General features: G+C 38.0%; 1 protein-coding gene across 1 annotated transcript; it reads left to right on the forward strand.

Annotated features, from left to right (window-relative positions):
• Positions 1 to 1,746: 1,746 nt before the first annotated feature.
• LOC134664689 (uncharacterized) lies at positions 1,747 to 16,927 on the forward strand. Its single transcript, XM_063521434.1, has 8 exons — positions 1,747 to 1,893; positions 6,367 to 6,459; positions 7,054 to 7,151; positions 7,463 to 7,574; positions 12,574 to 12,669; positions 14,676 to 14,777; positions 15,060 to 15,128; positions 15,718 to 16,927. The coding sequence occupies exons 1-8, from the start codon at positions 1,839 to 1,841 to the stop codon at positions 16,893 to 16,895; spliced, it is 1,803 nt and encodes a 600-aa protein (XP_063377504.1). The 5' UTR covers positions 1,747 to 1,838; the 3' UTR covers positions 16,896 to 16,927.
• The last annotated feature ends 76 nt before the right edge of the window (positions 16,928 to 17,003 follow it).

Consider the following 17,003-nt stretch of genomic DNA (forward strand, 5'->3'; position numbering starts at 1 on the left):
AACATTTGATATAAAAGTGCCATTACCTACTATTTTATGTGATAATTTATTGCCAGCGTTAAATTACCGACAATGTTACGCAGTTTAAGAAGTTGAAATATTATTAGCTTAAATGACGCGCGTGCTCGTGGTATAAAATGTATGAAAGTCATAAAACATTTATGAGCCCCTCGATACGAGCATTTTTGTTTTAACGAAATGAAAAAAAATCTTGTGTGAATTTTCCGCATGCAAGCATCGGCCCGTACGTGCCTCGCTAGGATAAAAATTGTGCACAAGCTGGAAACAATCGTCTGTAATGTTCCAGCGATCTGATTCTTAAAATATTACAGGAATATAAAGAAAAATAGCTACTTCAGACGCTAAGCTTTGCTTGGTAAACGAATATAATTTAAAAAATTGTCTAACAATAGTTCGAAATACGTAATCATTTGACATCCTTCGTGAATCGGGTAAGCTAATTTTGCTAAAAGCAAAACTCGGTAAGTATGACTATTTTTTAGGTATTATATTTTATTTATTTGGAAAGCAAACAGTAATAAGTGAGTACCTAGGAGATAAGTTTACAGAGAGACATTAAGGACATTCACTTATTTCCTTAACAACTCTCACTAAAACATGTACATATAACAGAACTTAATTGCACTTAACAGAACTTTTAAAGCCGGTTTAAACACCCGCCCCGTTTATAAATATGTTTTCAGAACTTTCTCGATTATTTTTAACGAAAGTGCTATTTTGGAAATAGACGGTTTCAATCTCTATACAAAAATGTATGTTTCCTAAATTTTTCTTTGTTTTAATTTCGTAGTTATGGAATCTAACAAGCGACACAATAGTTATCATAAAAGTAAACTTCTCTTACTAAAACATGTATAACAGAACTTAATTACATTACACTTAACAGAAGTTTTAAAGCCGGTTTAAACACCCCGTTTATAAATAAAAAAATACAATTTACATATTAAATGTTACTTCCAATCTTTTCAGAACTTACTTGATTTTGTTAACGAAAGTGCTATTTTGTAAATGGACGGTTTCAATCTCTAGGTACTTATACAAAAATTTAAGCTTTCGGAATTTTGCTCTGTTTTAAAGTCGTAGTTATAGAATCTAACCAGCGAGACATCAATCAAAGATCCCTATGGGCCGAAGTGTATCCGCAAGGGCCCCCGATAACAATAACCAACGACACATGAGTAGTTATCATAAAAGTAACATAAGTAGAAATACCTACCTATAAATACAGTAAGTACATCAAGAAAACAAACACATATGTCTCAGTAAGCAAATTTATTAAACTTCACCCTGACCTACATGATTCAGACGGAAATGTAAATTACGGCAAAACAAACAATGCATAACTACGTGACAATTTCTACTTACAAAGTTAGGCGAATGCTAAAACGGGTAGTATTCCAATAGCATTAGCGAGAACGAGCGAATTAGAGACTGATTCGAACTAAGTATGTAGTATGCGATCTACAGATACTCGAAACAACATTGGACTTTACGTCCAGTGAGCAATAGGGACGAGAAAGATTACACTTGGAACGAGAAATATACACATGCATTACAGTTTCATTTGTGCTATAGCTTCGTAAGCACTGAATTGATGTATTATCTACGGATCTTGGGTCACATGTCGCATATGACTGGTTATGCCGAAAACTCTGACTCGTGCATATGGTAATACCGTCAACCGCCGACAGAGAACACGTAATGATTAAATTGCTGATTTGTAACTTTTGTCGACAATTAAACGAAACGTCAGAAGAGAGACGGGTTGCGACGTTACCAGTGGGCTCATGGAGTGATCGGTGCAAAAATGTTTGAAAATGGAAATCCGGAGATGGCAACTCTACGTGGTTATTAATTGTGTCATCGTAACGCGTGAGTACAGCCACTACCCACTTGTCTGTGTGTGATAAAACAACTGGCCCAATTTTTAGTCAATTTTATGGATTTTTTCGAGAACGATGTTTCTGATTTAGTTATATAGCACAACCGAGGCTCGAGCTTACGATTTTTGACCTACACACATAAACGGTTTGATCCAGAGTTTGCAGTGAAATATAACGTGGCATTTTCACATTTTATCACTTCAATATATCTGTAGAACTTCGACGAACTCTAGTGTGTTTGTTGTGACATAACCATGGTACCTACAGGATGCTGTCGTATAGTACCTACGCGGAATTGACACGAAAACGAAAAAACAATCTCATCTCTGCAGTTTTCGTAAAAGGAAGTAAAAATTTCCTAGTTCCATTTTACCTTCTGCAGGACTCCTTTGAAGTAGTTTGAACCTATTTCGCCTTAACATAAATACGAAGTCCGGAAACTTTGAAACGGTAAATATCCCGCAAAGGGGTAAGTTAGTCTTTTGTACGCTTATGTTTCTGTTGTGGGTATTCCAGTTCTTACTCTAGTTACATTTTTTGCAACTAGCAGACACCTTCCTAGGTGCAAGGTACGTAACTACTGGTTTTTAGACATTACCTACTCGGGCATTAGTATATGAAATCGCCAATTAAAAAGGCCAGAGCACACCGGCTGCGCGCTAGACGTGCACGTGCGCTAAAATGTTCGAGCCGTGCACGTACACGTCAGGCAAGCAGTGTGTCGTATCTTATAAGGATCTGTATATTACAACGCGCACGTTTACGCACACGCATCCGGTACTCGTATGCGCCCTTTAACATTTGTAAACGTTCAGTTTGTTTGGTGCGAGCGTGTTTAAAACGTATATGCCTACTCTTTATTGAAGAACCCTAGTGCCTGGGTTCTATAAGTGGCATTAATTAAGTAAAAGCAATACGTAAATGCAAAAGAAATGTCTAATCATATTTTGTAAGTAATATCGGGCCGAATTCTTAATACGTGAATAGCATCCACAAACCCCACTCTGGCATTCCCAATGGCTCCTAGCAATGAGATGAATATAGAATTAGTATCTGGGTCTTACTTTTATTACTTTATTTTCTGAAACCTGTAAATTTCATTTGATAGCGTGATGGACGTTAGGGATTTTGAACAACGCGCCAAGCGTGACGTTTTGGACTCAAAATTCCATACAAAATGAGACTTAATACAAACGCGCACGCTATCGAATGAAATTTAAACTAAGGGTACCGGAATCCGAAGGTTAAGGGTAGACTAATGCTGCCATTAAATGGGCTCCTTGCGTTTATTTAATAATGTCAATCTATCCTACTTTTCACGAGAAAGACCAATGTATTTTGTAATGTAGGTCTTGCCTAAATTGTATATCTCATATTATTTTACTAATAAAGTGATATAACATATTTTCTATGCAAGATCCCTGTTCCCAAGAGATAATACTATCGTATTTTTAGCCATATCTATTGGCTAGTGTCTAGCGTGTAACCAACATGCTATCACGATTCCATTTCCATATTGTACGTGTATTAGATATAAAATGTTAGCCACAAGAGTAATAATACGATGCTATCAAAGTCAAATTTTTTACATACATATGTACCTACATAGTACTCAGATGTCGCGTATATCTCCAGTAGTGTAAATAAATTAAAAGGTAACAGACGTAGATTTATTTGCTTGAGGCATCTGATAGGCAACGTATTTACGTTTAAAATACTAATATAGTAACAGCACCAGTCATGGGACATTTAAGAGGAAATTTGGAGTATTTATGATATTTCCCTTATACATGTAAATTGTCTACCGCTTAGCGTGTTAAAAGATGAAAGTCCTATCCGTCTTTCATGTTTTAGGCGTGTTGTATCAAAGATACTGCAATTAGTTTCCACATATTTAACAAATTAAAACTATGCGTTTTTTCTCCAGTTATGGACACCAAAGCTCCAGTAATGGGCCCCCGGTAATGGACGTGGATCCAGTAACGGGCCCCCTATAATGGACATTGCTCTATCAGTATAAAATATTGAAATGGGGAATAAGTTACGACAAAAAAAAACAATTTTTGGTATAAGCTTTTATCGCTGAATGTATTTTTCTTTCCACAGCCAATTATTATTGTATTATTGTAGATCCATCGAGACAATTCTAATATACCCAAACACAATTAGTTAGGGTTTATCGCGATAAAGTTCCCAAGGCCACCTCCTGTCTCCATCAGCAGATTAGGTCCACGTTATCATAATATTACATTATCATCCGATTTGCATACTTAATTACGTACTTACACAAAATTTCAACTGAATCGGAAATCGAAAAGTGGCTCAAATTCAGCTACCAAGATTGGACCCACACTAACTAACAGGGCAAGTTAAATAAAAGTTTGGAAAAACGATATTCATTTATCCGAAGTCCGTGAATACCTTCAGATTGACATATTTTGTAACTACATTTTACTTCTGTATTGTTTAAACATGAAATTATGGCATGGCAAGCATCATTCTGTCAATTGTCCCATCATAGGAGGTACGCAGTTTTACAGCTCCTATAATGGGATTGGGCCAAATACCACTATTTTTTTACATCTGTGGAGTCACAACATAGATGTGTTGTATACCTTATCTCATGGTAAATGCAATTAACAAAACATATTCTAGTTTTCATCAAGTATTAATTAATTAAAATTTAATAAATTAACTCACCTTTCTTAGCGAAGTTGTTAAGAATTCGTAGTGGTATTTTTTTTCAGTGACACGACAACTTTTGGATTGACGCCAATTTATTAAAAAGCAACCAAATTTAATGAAACTTCAAACTGAAACAGCTCTAGAACTCTTATTTATGATAAAATACAGCCAGTGTTTATAAACTACTTTTAGATACTTATTTTAGCGGAATTATGTTTTTTTGTCCCATTACTGGTTCCACGTCCAGTATAGGGTATACTACTATAATGCTATTTAGCATAAATTAAACAAACGTATCATAATATTCATAATTTATAGAGCTTGCAATGGAATATGTACCTACAGTTAGTAACAAACATATATAAATGGAGACGTCAAAAATGGCCAAATATATCGGAACACATCTACTTCTGTCGTAACAAAAGATATATTAATTACGATATGCCAATGCACGTACACTATACACTTTGATCGTCACATCGTTTTGATGCTGACTGTTAGAAATTTAATAAGCAATGCCGATATTTTACACAATACTTTTTCTACATAAATGAAAGCCCCTCCACTAGTCGACAAAAAAACAACGCCCCTCCATTAATTGACACAAAGTGAACGCCCCCCCATTCATCGACACAACTTACCATAAAGACGAAGTTTACGAGCATGGGAAGTGAAAAGTTATAGAACCGAAAATTGGCCAATGAGGATAAACGAACAGAGCCTGACGCAGATGGCGCTGCAATCGTTTAAAAACAACATGTCACCCCGAACTAAGCAAAGCTTATACATACTATATGGATGCTAGGCGACGATATAGATAGGTACTCATATAGATGTCGGCGGCCGATCGTAATGTTCCTATGTAATGTTTTGACCATATTTACATTAAACCAATAAATAGGTAGGATAGGTTCGTTAGGTTGCTTCAGATGCCCGAAGGGCAAACTGCCCAGAAATAGGAGCCCCGCCCAGCGGGGCTCCGTCGACTCAGGGAACGAGTTGAAGATTTTCACGTTTCACGATATGCCTGATCTTGCGATCGGCCGCCGACATAGATAAATACATAGTACTTATATATATACGAACACTCATGATTCTGGAACAAATATTTGTGTTCATTACACAAATAAATGCCATTACAGGGATTCGATCCCAGAACCATCGGCTTCACAAGCTGGGTCTCTAGGTCAGCAAGTACCCATCCATAGAGTTAGAACAAGAGAAGTCTGCAACGATTTTGATAGTGCAAGTGCTAGGTATTTAAAACGTTAAACTTCTATATAATTATGACGTATAAATAACACTTGCACTGATATCAAAATGGTTGCAGTCTTATCTTACTCTAACTCTACCTTTTAACCTACAAAATCATACTCAATCATATAACTCTCCCTTGTGAAGTGCAGAAGAAAATAACAAAATACAGTGTGTGTCTGACCATGGGGCTTTAAATCCAGGGCTCGATTCTACTCGCTAAACTGAGCTACTTTTACTATGGCACCAACCCCGAAATCCCAAAAAAAATTTTTAGTTTTTCATACATTTTGGCTGATCAGATATCAGATGTCGACGTTTTCTATGGAAAAGCCAAAAATTTTTCCCCGATTTGAGGGTTGGTCCCATAGTAAAAGTAGCTCAGTTTAGCGAGTAAAATCAAGCCCTGGATTTAAAGCCACATGGTCAGACACACCATGTATAGGCCCTGTGATCCGCAATTTCGATCTAGCTCAACATGATCTCCTAAACCTTTTATATAGAGTTAACTTTTTGTCCGCAGACTTAGTAGCTAAGCCCGTCTCGCTGAATGAGCTTATCGCCGCTGAGAGCAAACAAAAGCAGGAGCAACATACTAAACCCACAGGTAACTCAGGTAAGTCCAACATATTGTACCTATATATGCACCTATACCGGGTGTGGTCTGTAACACGAGCAAATAATTAAAACATAGATTGTACTCCTCAAACGGTGACACTTTTGTTCAACAACTTTTAATTAAAAATTATGAAGTATTTAGACTATATTTTTCATACAAAATAAATATTATCTTCAATGGACGCCATCGCCACGCCATATCATTGTGATTGACGTTGCTTGCCAAGCCTTAAATATAACAAAATTCGCAATACATTGCGTCTTTGAATAACCTTTAAAGTGTATTAAAAATCAAACCACAAGTTATTTTTAAAAGTCGCTGAACAAATGTTGATCGGTATGAGGAGTACAGCCTACAGTAAAATTTTTTGCTCATATTACAGGCCACACCCGGTATTTAATACCGCCCTAGGTTTTAAGGCATTTATAGACGTTGCAATAAATGGCATAAATATCATAAAATTTAATTAATTACAAAATTTAAACGCTTGATCTAATGCCGCAATGCATTGCAAATACGTATGTGATTATCGGTGACTTTTGTAGAGGCCATTATAAAAATAACGAATTTTATTGTTTTTTATTATTGCAGCAACCAAGCGTGTAAAGACCGTGTCACTCAATGAACTTATTGCTGCAGAAAGTAAACAACAACAACAGGAAAATCCGTCCAAAATTAACACATGTAAAGTATAACAAACATTACTGCATTCTACCGGATACTCGAAACCGTTAATTATTTATTATATTATATATGTATACTTACCTGTTCGTACTCGTATTTGTGCCCACACTCCAAGTAATCAATAAAACAAAAAATATGGGTAGACCACTTTGCACAAACTTGACAGTAAGAAAGAACGCATACATATCCCAGCAAGTACAAATACCGACTTGACGTAGGTTGCACTTGGATGAAAACTTAGCGTGGCTCGACTCTACAAAATTCAAATAAATTTTACTCAAATAAGTAATTATGAATCTCCAAATACCTGTCTTAGAATATACCTATTATTTTTTCAGCAACCAAGCGCACAAAGACCGTGTCACTGAATGAACTCATTGCTGCAGAAAGCAAACAACAGGAAAAGAAGTCTCAGAATACTAAATCAGGTAATATTGTATAACAATCAAAACATTATTGTTTACACGGATACTCGAAATTGCTCGCATTTACTGGACCCCAGGGGCCTTATTCGACATGTACCTACAACTGTCGAATTTCGCGTCAACTTCAATTCAACAGTTGAAGTTCATCAAGTGCGGATAGTTCATTTGGTACAACCAATAATTTAACAAAAAACAACTTTGTTTTATTATTACTCGTACTTTAAGGTTTATAATGGTTTGGTTTGGTTGTCACCTAACTGTGGATTGCTAATGTCCAATTTTGACAAGTAATGATTAGATTCAACGGAAGTTCAACATGCGACGTCAAAAGTGGCATGTCGAATAAGGCCCCTGTTTGAATTAAATTAAATCTCAATTGGTTTTAGCAAGTCTTTTGTCAAGTTTTCACTGTAGCATAGGCAGAGAGAATCATAATGTCTTTTTCGCCCCACTATCACCCCAAAAAAGGAATGAGTAATGAGCATCGTCGTTTTATTCTACCTACTGCTACATAACATCACATTTTTTTCATAGGGTCGTCCTTAAACAACGTGACTACGCGATTATCGCATGTTCGCGCGAATTTTACTCGTGCGAATACGCGATCAAACATATTGAACTCGAATAGGTGTCCTAATTGACATTCGCGCGAGTAAAATTCGCGCGAACTTGCGATCATCGCGTATATAGTCGCCTTGTGTACTGAATAGAATAGAAAAACGTTTATTGCAAAAACCATCTACATACAGCACCACACATATAAATTTAAAAAAAAGAGGATCTTATACACTAAACAGTTAAAACTATTAGTAGCTTAACTAACGTGCAATAATAGTTAGTCGTAGTCTTGATGCTGCTATAGAGGCTACAAATGGACACCACTCAGCATATGCTCAGCATATGCTGAGTGGTGTCCATTCTATTCTATTCTATTCTATTCCTTGTGTACTCGTATAAGGATCCTATTAATTGTTTCTTTTCTTCTTTGAGTATGAATCAAATTCATGACTCACTTTACTCTGTTATTAAAATAAGTCCAACTTCTAAGTGATACTGCAGTTCATAGCAGCGCTTTTAGAAATTGCACAAATACTCCTATTTTACGAGTTTTACCCACAGCAGCAACTCCCTGGGGGCCTGTAACAGTGCCGTTGCACGACTGTCGTTAAATTCCGCTTAATATTCAGATACAATAGCACAGAATAAATAATAGTACTAGGTACAGAAGACTCACTCTCTAACAAAACGGGGTCGAACGGATGGACTTTTAGCTACCTGTAGCAAAGCGACGAAATCGCGGAGTGAGCCACGCCTCACAATGTTATGTAGCAGTAGGTAGAATATAATTTTTAAGAAAAAAAAACCGACTTCTATGGGGGCCGGTGAAAGATTATTGTAGATGGTATACTATGTAGAAAAGGAGGTAAAACCACCCACTTTTCTACTAGCATATCGCTTCTGTACGGGTCGTAGTTCTAGCCTAACCTAACCCACTTCTCTGATAGCAGTTCGGTTCTGTGAGGACCGCAGTTCAAACCTAACCTAACCCACTTAACGGCGCATGCGGTGCGGTGTACGGGGGTTTAAGCGGGAGGGGCTAGTAAGATTGGCATCATCATACTTATATACTTACACATTTTATGGTAGGTAATCATAGTGGTTTATTTAGTTAAGGTATCATAGTGGTTTTCCGGGTCAAGGTCCGGGTCCGAGTCCGGGTCTGAGTCCGGGTCCGAGTCCGGGTCCGAGCCCGGGTCCGAGTCCGGGTCCGAGCCCGGGTCCGAGTCCAGGTCCGGGTCCGGGTCCGAACCGGATCCGGGTATGAGTCCGGTTCTGGGTCCGAGTCCGGGTCCCAGTCCAAGTCAAAATCGAAATTCGTAATCACCAAATGTCTATGCGTTGTTGAAGAGTTCTATTCTGGTCATCATCAGCAGTTCCATTTCATCAAATGCGACAGTTTTTAATGTAAATGCTTGATTTTATAATGCAAATACAAAAAAATCTATGCGTATGCCTTTAATATTTGAGGAGTTCCCTCGATTCCTTATGGATCCCATCATCAGAACTCGAGCTTGACAAAAATGTGGCTTAAAAACTTAACTTGCTTAACAAACATAACGAAGAGGAAAAATCGCCAAACGTGAACTATGCGTCGTTGAAGAGTTCTGTTTTGATCATCATCAGCAGTTCCACTTCATCAAATGCGACAGTTTTTAATGAAAAAGCTTAATTTTCTGATGTAAATACAAAAATCTCTATACGCATGCCTTTAATATTTGAGGAGTTCCCTCGATTCCTTATAGATCCCATCATCAGAACTCGAGCTTGACAAAAATGTGCATTAAAAACTTAACTTGCTTAACAAACATAACGAAGAGGAAAAATCGCGAAACCTGAACTATGCGTCGTTGAAGAGTTCTGTTCTGATCATCATCAGCAGTTCCACTTCATCAAATGCGACAATTTTTAATGAAAATGCTTGATTTTTTGATGTAATTACAAAAATCTCTGTACGCATGCCTCTAAGATTTGAGGAGTTCTCTCGATTCCTCATGGATCCCATCATCAGAACTCGAGCTTGACAAAAATGTAGCTTAAAAACTGAACTTGCTTAACAAACATAACGAAGGGGATAAATCGCCAACCGTGAACTATGCGTCGTTGAGGAGTTCCGTTCTGATCATCATCAGCAGTTCCACTTCATCAAATGTCATTTTTTTTGGATGTATATGCTTGATTTGATGATAAAAACCCAAAAATCACTATATGTATGCCTTTAAGATTTGAGGAGTTCCCTCGATTCCTCATGGATCCCATCATCAGAACTGGGTTTTGACAGAAACGGGACCAATCTGTATGCATATACATTCAATCAAAAAAAGAATTTTCAAAATCTGTCCAGTAATGACGGAGATATGGAGTAACAAACATTAAAAAAAAAAAAAAAAAAAAACATACAACCGAATTGATAACCTCTTCTTTGGGACGATGCTCATTACCTACTGTCAACATTAAAGTAGATCGGTATGGTGTTGTACTAGTATATATATGTGGTCATTGTATTGGTTCTTATAGCCTGGAATCTAACGTTCTTATTTAAAAGAAAGCTGGAACCTGAAAATGTTAAGGACCTAGTAGTAGCACGTAGGCTAGCACTACGCATGTCGCATCGCAAAAAATAGGGCGTAGGCAAGTGTTCGGGTACTTTCGTTTGTCGGATAATTCCGAAAATTTGATGAAAATTCCCAAAATTCCATTATACTAAGAGTCCCTTTTCGGAATGCTTTGACATTATTTAAAAAATAATTGAAGAAATATGTTTTTAACCGACTTCCAAATCCCAAAGGAGGAGGTTATCAATTCGGTTGTATGTTTTTTTTTTTATTTTTTTTATTTTTTTTTTTATGTTTGTTACTCCATATCTCCGTCATTACTGGACCGATTTTGAAAATTATTTTTTTGATTTATTTTATTTTATTTTATTGGTGTTCAACTCTTGCGGGCTTACAGGTGGCCCCAAAACGCTCACAAGATAGTACAACATAAAATTGATTGTATGTATATGCATACAGATTGGTCCCGTTTTTGTCAAAATCCAGTTCTGATGATGGGATCCATGAGGAATCGACGGAACTCCTCAAATCTTAAAGGCATACATATGGTGATTTTTGTGTTTTTATCAACAAATCAAGCATATACATTCAAAAACGTGACATTTGATGAAGTGGAACTGCTGATGATGATCAGAACGGAACTCTTCAACGACGCATAGTTCACCTTTGGCGATTTGTCCTCTTCGTTATGTTTGTTAAGCAAGTTAAGTTTTTAAGCCACAATTTTATCAAGCTTGAGTTCTGATGATGGGATCCATGAGAAATCGAGGGAACTCCTCAAATTTTAAAGGCATGCGTATACTTAGAGATTTTTGTATTTTCATCAGAAAATCAAGTATTTTAATTAAAAACTGTCGCATTTGATGAAGTGGAACTGCTGATGATGATCAGAACGGAACTCTTCAACGACGCATAGTTCACGTTTGGCGATTTGTCCTCTTCGTTATGTTTGTTAAGCAAGTTTAGTTTTTAAGCCACATTTCTGTCAAGCTCGAGTTCTGATGATGGGATCCATAAGGAATCGAGGGAACTCCTCAAATCTTAAAGGCATACGTATAGATTTTTTTGTATTTTCATCATAAAATCAAGCATTTACATTAAAAACTGTCGCATTTGATGAAGTGGAACTGCTGATGATGATCAGAACAGAACTCTTGAACGACGCATAGTACATGTTTGGTGATTTCGAATTTCGATTTTGACTTGGACTGGGACCCGGACTCATACCCGGATCCGGTTCGGACCCGGACTCGGACCCGGACTCGGACTCGGACTTGGACCGGGACTCGGACCCGGACTCTGACTCAGAGACCCGGACCTTGACCCGGAAAACCCCTATGATACCTAAACTAAATAAACCGCTATGATTACCTACCATAAAATGTAGGTATAAAGTATGATGATGCCAAACCCCTCCCGCTCAAACCCCCGTACACCGCACCGCATGCGCCGTTAAGTGGGTTAGGTTAGGTTTGAACTGCGATCCTCACAGAACCGAACAAAAGTGGGTTAGGTTTGATTAGAACTGCGAGCCTTACAGAAACGAAATGCTACTAGAAAAATGGGTTTGATTAGGCTCGAACTGCGATCCTCACAGAACCGAACTGCTATCAGAGAAGTGGGTTAGGTTAGGCTAGAACTACGACCCTTACGGACACGAAATGCTACTAGAAAGTACTGTTTTACCTCTTTTTCTACATAGTGCACCGTCTACCATAATCTTTCACCGGGCCCCATAGAAGTCGGTTTTTTTTTCTTAAAAATTATTAGCGTACTTTTATTAGGTACCTACCTACTTAAATTTTACCTTTCTACTACATATAGGTATATATATAAAGTTATGTTATAATATAATATGTATTCATTAATTTGATTTATTTATTCATTAGGTGTAGCGCTCTCGACAAAGCCCTTTTCCACAAAAGAAAGTTCGGCATCAGAAACACGACAAAATTTGGAAAAAACACGTTTGCCTAAAATATTTGGTAAGTACAAAGGATGCTTTTGTTGTATGTATTTCGAACTTCAAGAAAATATTTCTAGAAATAAAATATATTTCTAAGGTTTACATTAAGTTATTTAAAGTCTTATAAGATCTATTCAGTCGCCGTGTAGGTACTTTTTTGCTATCTTGTTACTAAGAAGCGACATGGAAGAAACACATCTTAAGTATGGTGGACCGTTCTCGGTCCCTCTCAGCGGAAAACGTCCGGCGACAAGACAGATGTAGGTAAGTACAATCGCCTGCACTCGCGGTGTTACAGTTAAGAAAAATTTGCCTTGCACCTGCAAGACGTTCAAACGAGAATCGCCCTAAGGATGCAACACCGCGAACACAGGCGATTGTACCTACAGAATATACTATGGATTTACCTAATAAACTCTTAAATAACTTAATGTAAACTTAAGACTTTTTTATTTACCTGTACCTACTGAATTTATGACTAATGACTAATATAACAGTGGCGTAGCAAAGCGTGGGCAAAGTCGGCCGTCGGGCACGTTGAAAGAAAAAGGCCTCGCATATGCGACTTCGTCCACGGCAAGATTAGTTCCCGCTACGCCAGTGCTATATAATATCCTAATGATTGCAGAACAAATGGTACCTAATTTTAAACAACCCAATCACAAAAAGTAGATACCTCCTCGATTCGAAACTCGAATTATTGAAAGCAATATGCCCAAGTTATCGGACAGCAACGCCAGCAACATTCTGTAAATAAACAGACCGTTAACCGTTCAGAGGCCCAGTGCTTGGCGCAGACACCAAACTGAGAACCAAATTAATATTGTGCATAAATTAATTTCTCTTCCGCCGTTGCTGTTGTTTAGCAACGTTGTAGGTACCGGTACCTATTTATTTTACCGCTTACCGTGCTAAAATATGGATTGCAGAGGTTTAGTAAAATGATTACACGTAATATTTCCGCTTCATTGTTTTAGGTACCTATTATATATAAGGGGAGTCCGGGAGCATTGAATACCTACTTATTGACTCATTTTTCGATGTTAAATTTGCGCTAATGATGATAGTCAAGGATATTGTATGACTGTAGCACTGCTTAATTAGCACTTATTTCAATCGAATTTTGAAATATAATGATTCAATTTTGGACAAACATGCTGAACCCCTGAACATTCATAATGTCTTTAGTTACAAGTTTAAGTAAAATACTTCGCGAATTTCCAATAAATTATCAGATGTTTTATTAAGGACATCAAACCTAAATCTACATTCAGAAACAACCAATTCAATCCCTATCTAATTCAATTGCGATCATATTAGCAGGGCTATAACCGCGAAAATCGAAGTTCGCAAATTGCAGGCATTTTTCTCTGTCACTCTAATTACGCCTTCATTGGAGTAAAAGAGAAAGATCCCCGCAATTTGCGAATTTCGTTTTTCGCGGTAGCCCCTGAGGTCTTCGCTCACACCATTGATTTAGCATTAGGTAGTGACACCAATTTCATTTCAATACGTCAGTTTCTTTCAGAATTTAACTTGTGCCTAATTTAATAATTCATAAATTACGTCATTTTAAATTTGGGGGGGGGTCTGGACATCGGATGACGGTAGCATGAAGTAGGAGGAAATGGGGTCATTTGAAGCATGATTTTTGGATGATTATAGGGGGGGGGGGTCAAAAATCCTCAAAAATCGATGACGTAATTTATGGATAGCCCCTAAATGCCGGAACGCCTGCTGCTGATATTCATTTTTAATCTGGCGGTAAGCGCTTTAGCGTGGGTGTCCTTACAAAAGGAAGCATGTTTAGTTACCTACTAATTAAGTAAAAACCTACAGGGACTTGCAACTTCTGAAATTAGGAGCTGAATTTCTATGTACTACTCGTAATATTAATGGGCTCCTGAAGTTAGGTTAGCGTCGCGGCGATCCAAATAATAAATTGTGTCTTATTTAACCTAGAGGTACGTTTTTCGACGAACTAGTAGAAGATGAGATAGGTAACTGTTTTTTTTTTAATTTCAGCTAAAAAACCGCGAAAGAAAATATTCTCCTTAAAAGATTTATTCGCTACAGAAAAATCATCAGCCAAGCACAGGATAGAAAGCCTTTTATCGAAGACACCGGGTGAGTTTGAATACAATTAGAATAGTGTTATTTTAAACGTCAAACCTCTATGAAATTATGACGTTTAAAATAACACTTGCACTGCGTGTGCTATCAAAATCGTTGCAGACTTATCTTGATCTAACGAGATCCAAACACTTAAAAACTGCAATATTAGGTAAAGTAAAACATACCTAGACCCTGTCACACTAGTATAACTGAGACAGTTCTAATGAAACCTTATAGGTACCTACCTACCTATTAAGTAAGTAACACACCTTATATGTACTTATTTTCTTTCAGGCGGGGGGCTTCGGTTGCATCGTAGCAAATTTCTACCAACCTTATCTCATAAACCCTTCGAGTCAGCAGGCAAGTACTGTCGACGAAATACAATAATTATCTCCGTCTCTCTTTCATTATCCGAACGGTGGAGACGCAGAATAGACGATCCTCGAATTTCAATGTTCGTAGTAGCTATATAGTAGCTGCAGTTTTTTTTTTTTAAGAAATTTGACCACAATCTCACCTGATGGTAAGTACCGTTGCAGTCTAGGATGGAATATGCTTACCTAAAAGATGTCTATCCACTCAGTTACCAGGTGACTGCTCGTAAACCTAACTACAGGGAGAAAATACTAATAAGGCCATCTACTGTGCACTTCTCCATTTCGTTGATCGCCTAGTGGGCTTAGCTAAGATGACAATTGTTTTCAGAAAGCGAAATGAAACGCTATAACTATATCTACAACTCCTCCATATATGTATTAGTGCGATAGGGACAGATAGCGTTCCGTTTGTCAGCGAACGATTGTTATCATCGTTAAACCCCCAGATGCCATCAGCTATCGCGCTGGAGTGGCCAATTTATTTCCAATCAAAACTCATCACTCGTGCGCGATTCGCGGGGCTAAACACTTCACTGCTCTTTCACGATATTAACAAAAGTTTCTCTTTACAGAAAATATATTCTCACTGGCCAGGACTATATCACCTCTGAAATTCAGAAAGAGGTTCGAAATAAGGTCTCCTCTGAAACCAAAAAAGGTTAAATACTCCTTCACGCCCCGTCACAAGCGTAGAAACCAATCAACGAAGCGGGAAGCTGATGAAAATGCTATATTCAATCACAGGTACATACCGCTCATTAAGCGGATTGGTTTACTTGTGGATGGTATTCTTTCCCCTGACTCTAGCGAGTCTCTCGAGCCCGTCCGACGTAGAAAACCCAGACGCAATCAAAAGCTATCAGGAAAAGACCCCGACCTTGCATCCTCAGAATCTAAGCCGCAGAAAAAGACAGTTGTTGCTCCCACTACTGTCCCCTCGGAGACCCCTGACACCGAGGATCCCACGACTGAGACTCCCGACGCCACAACCTATACTACTCCCTTTAGTGACGTCTACACTCTCCGACCAGATACGGACCTACCATTACCATCTACAAGAAATACCAGCAGCGATCGGAGAGACGATAATGGAGTCAGTGAGAGAAGCAGCACCCCATTTCACGGAGACACTGAGAGACATATCGCCAGGTATAATGGAAGTGATGAATATAATTCCAGCGGACGAGACCAAACCTATTCACCATCTAATGAGGAAGATTCCTGTAGCCCTTCACGAATCGATAAATGCCGCGATGGATACGGAACCAGAACTATTACCCGATATCGAAACGACAACAAAACAGAAGAGGAAACAGAAACCTCAACCCACAGCTTCGTCCGAAGAAATGACACTGACGCAAAAGCTACGCTCCAAATTAGAGGGGAAACGCTACAAATACCAAGAGACGTACGAAGATTACCAAGACTACCCGATAAAGTCTTTATTGTTGACGCAGAACCCGTACCGGCCCAAAAATCTGGTGAAGAAAGCTTCGTCGATGACGCACACGATCACGCCAGTACTGAACGAGGGTCTTACGGGAATGGCACAGCTCCCGCAGAAGATCAAAGACTTCGTCAAGTCATTCAAGGATTGATACCGATAAACGATATCCTTGACCCTAATTTCCTGAAACAGCGTACTCAAGACAATCATGTTGTGGCTATTTTCGATGGATATAGCGTGGCACGTGATATTAATGGTAGGAATAAACTTACCGAGAAATCTATCCGAATTAGTCCTAATTAGTAGTTACTCTTCGTGATTGTTGATTTTTAATATCTTCTAGGTTAATAGCAAAATGTCTGTAATATTAGCTACAAATAATAGAATAGTAGGTACACTAGGCATCTACCC

Source organism: Cydia fagiglandana, chromosome 5 (assembly GCF_963556715.1).
Source record: "Cydia fagiglandana chromosome 5, ilCydFagi1.1, whole genome shotgun sequence".
NCBI classification, from domain to species: Eukaryota; Metazoa; Arthropoda; class Insecta; order Lepidoptera; family Tortricidae; genus Cydia; species Cydia fagiglandana.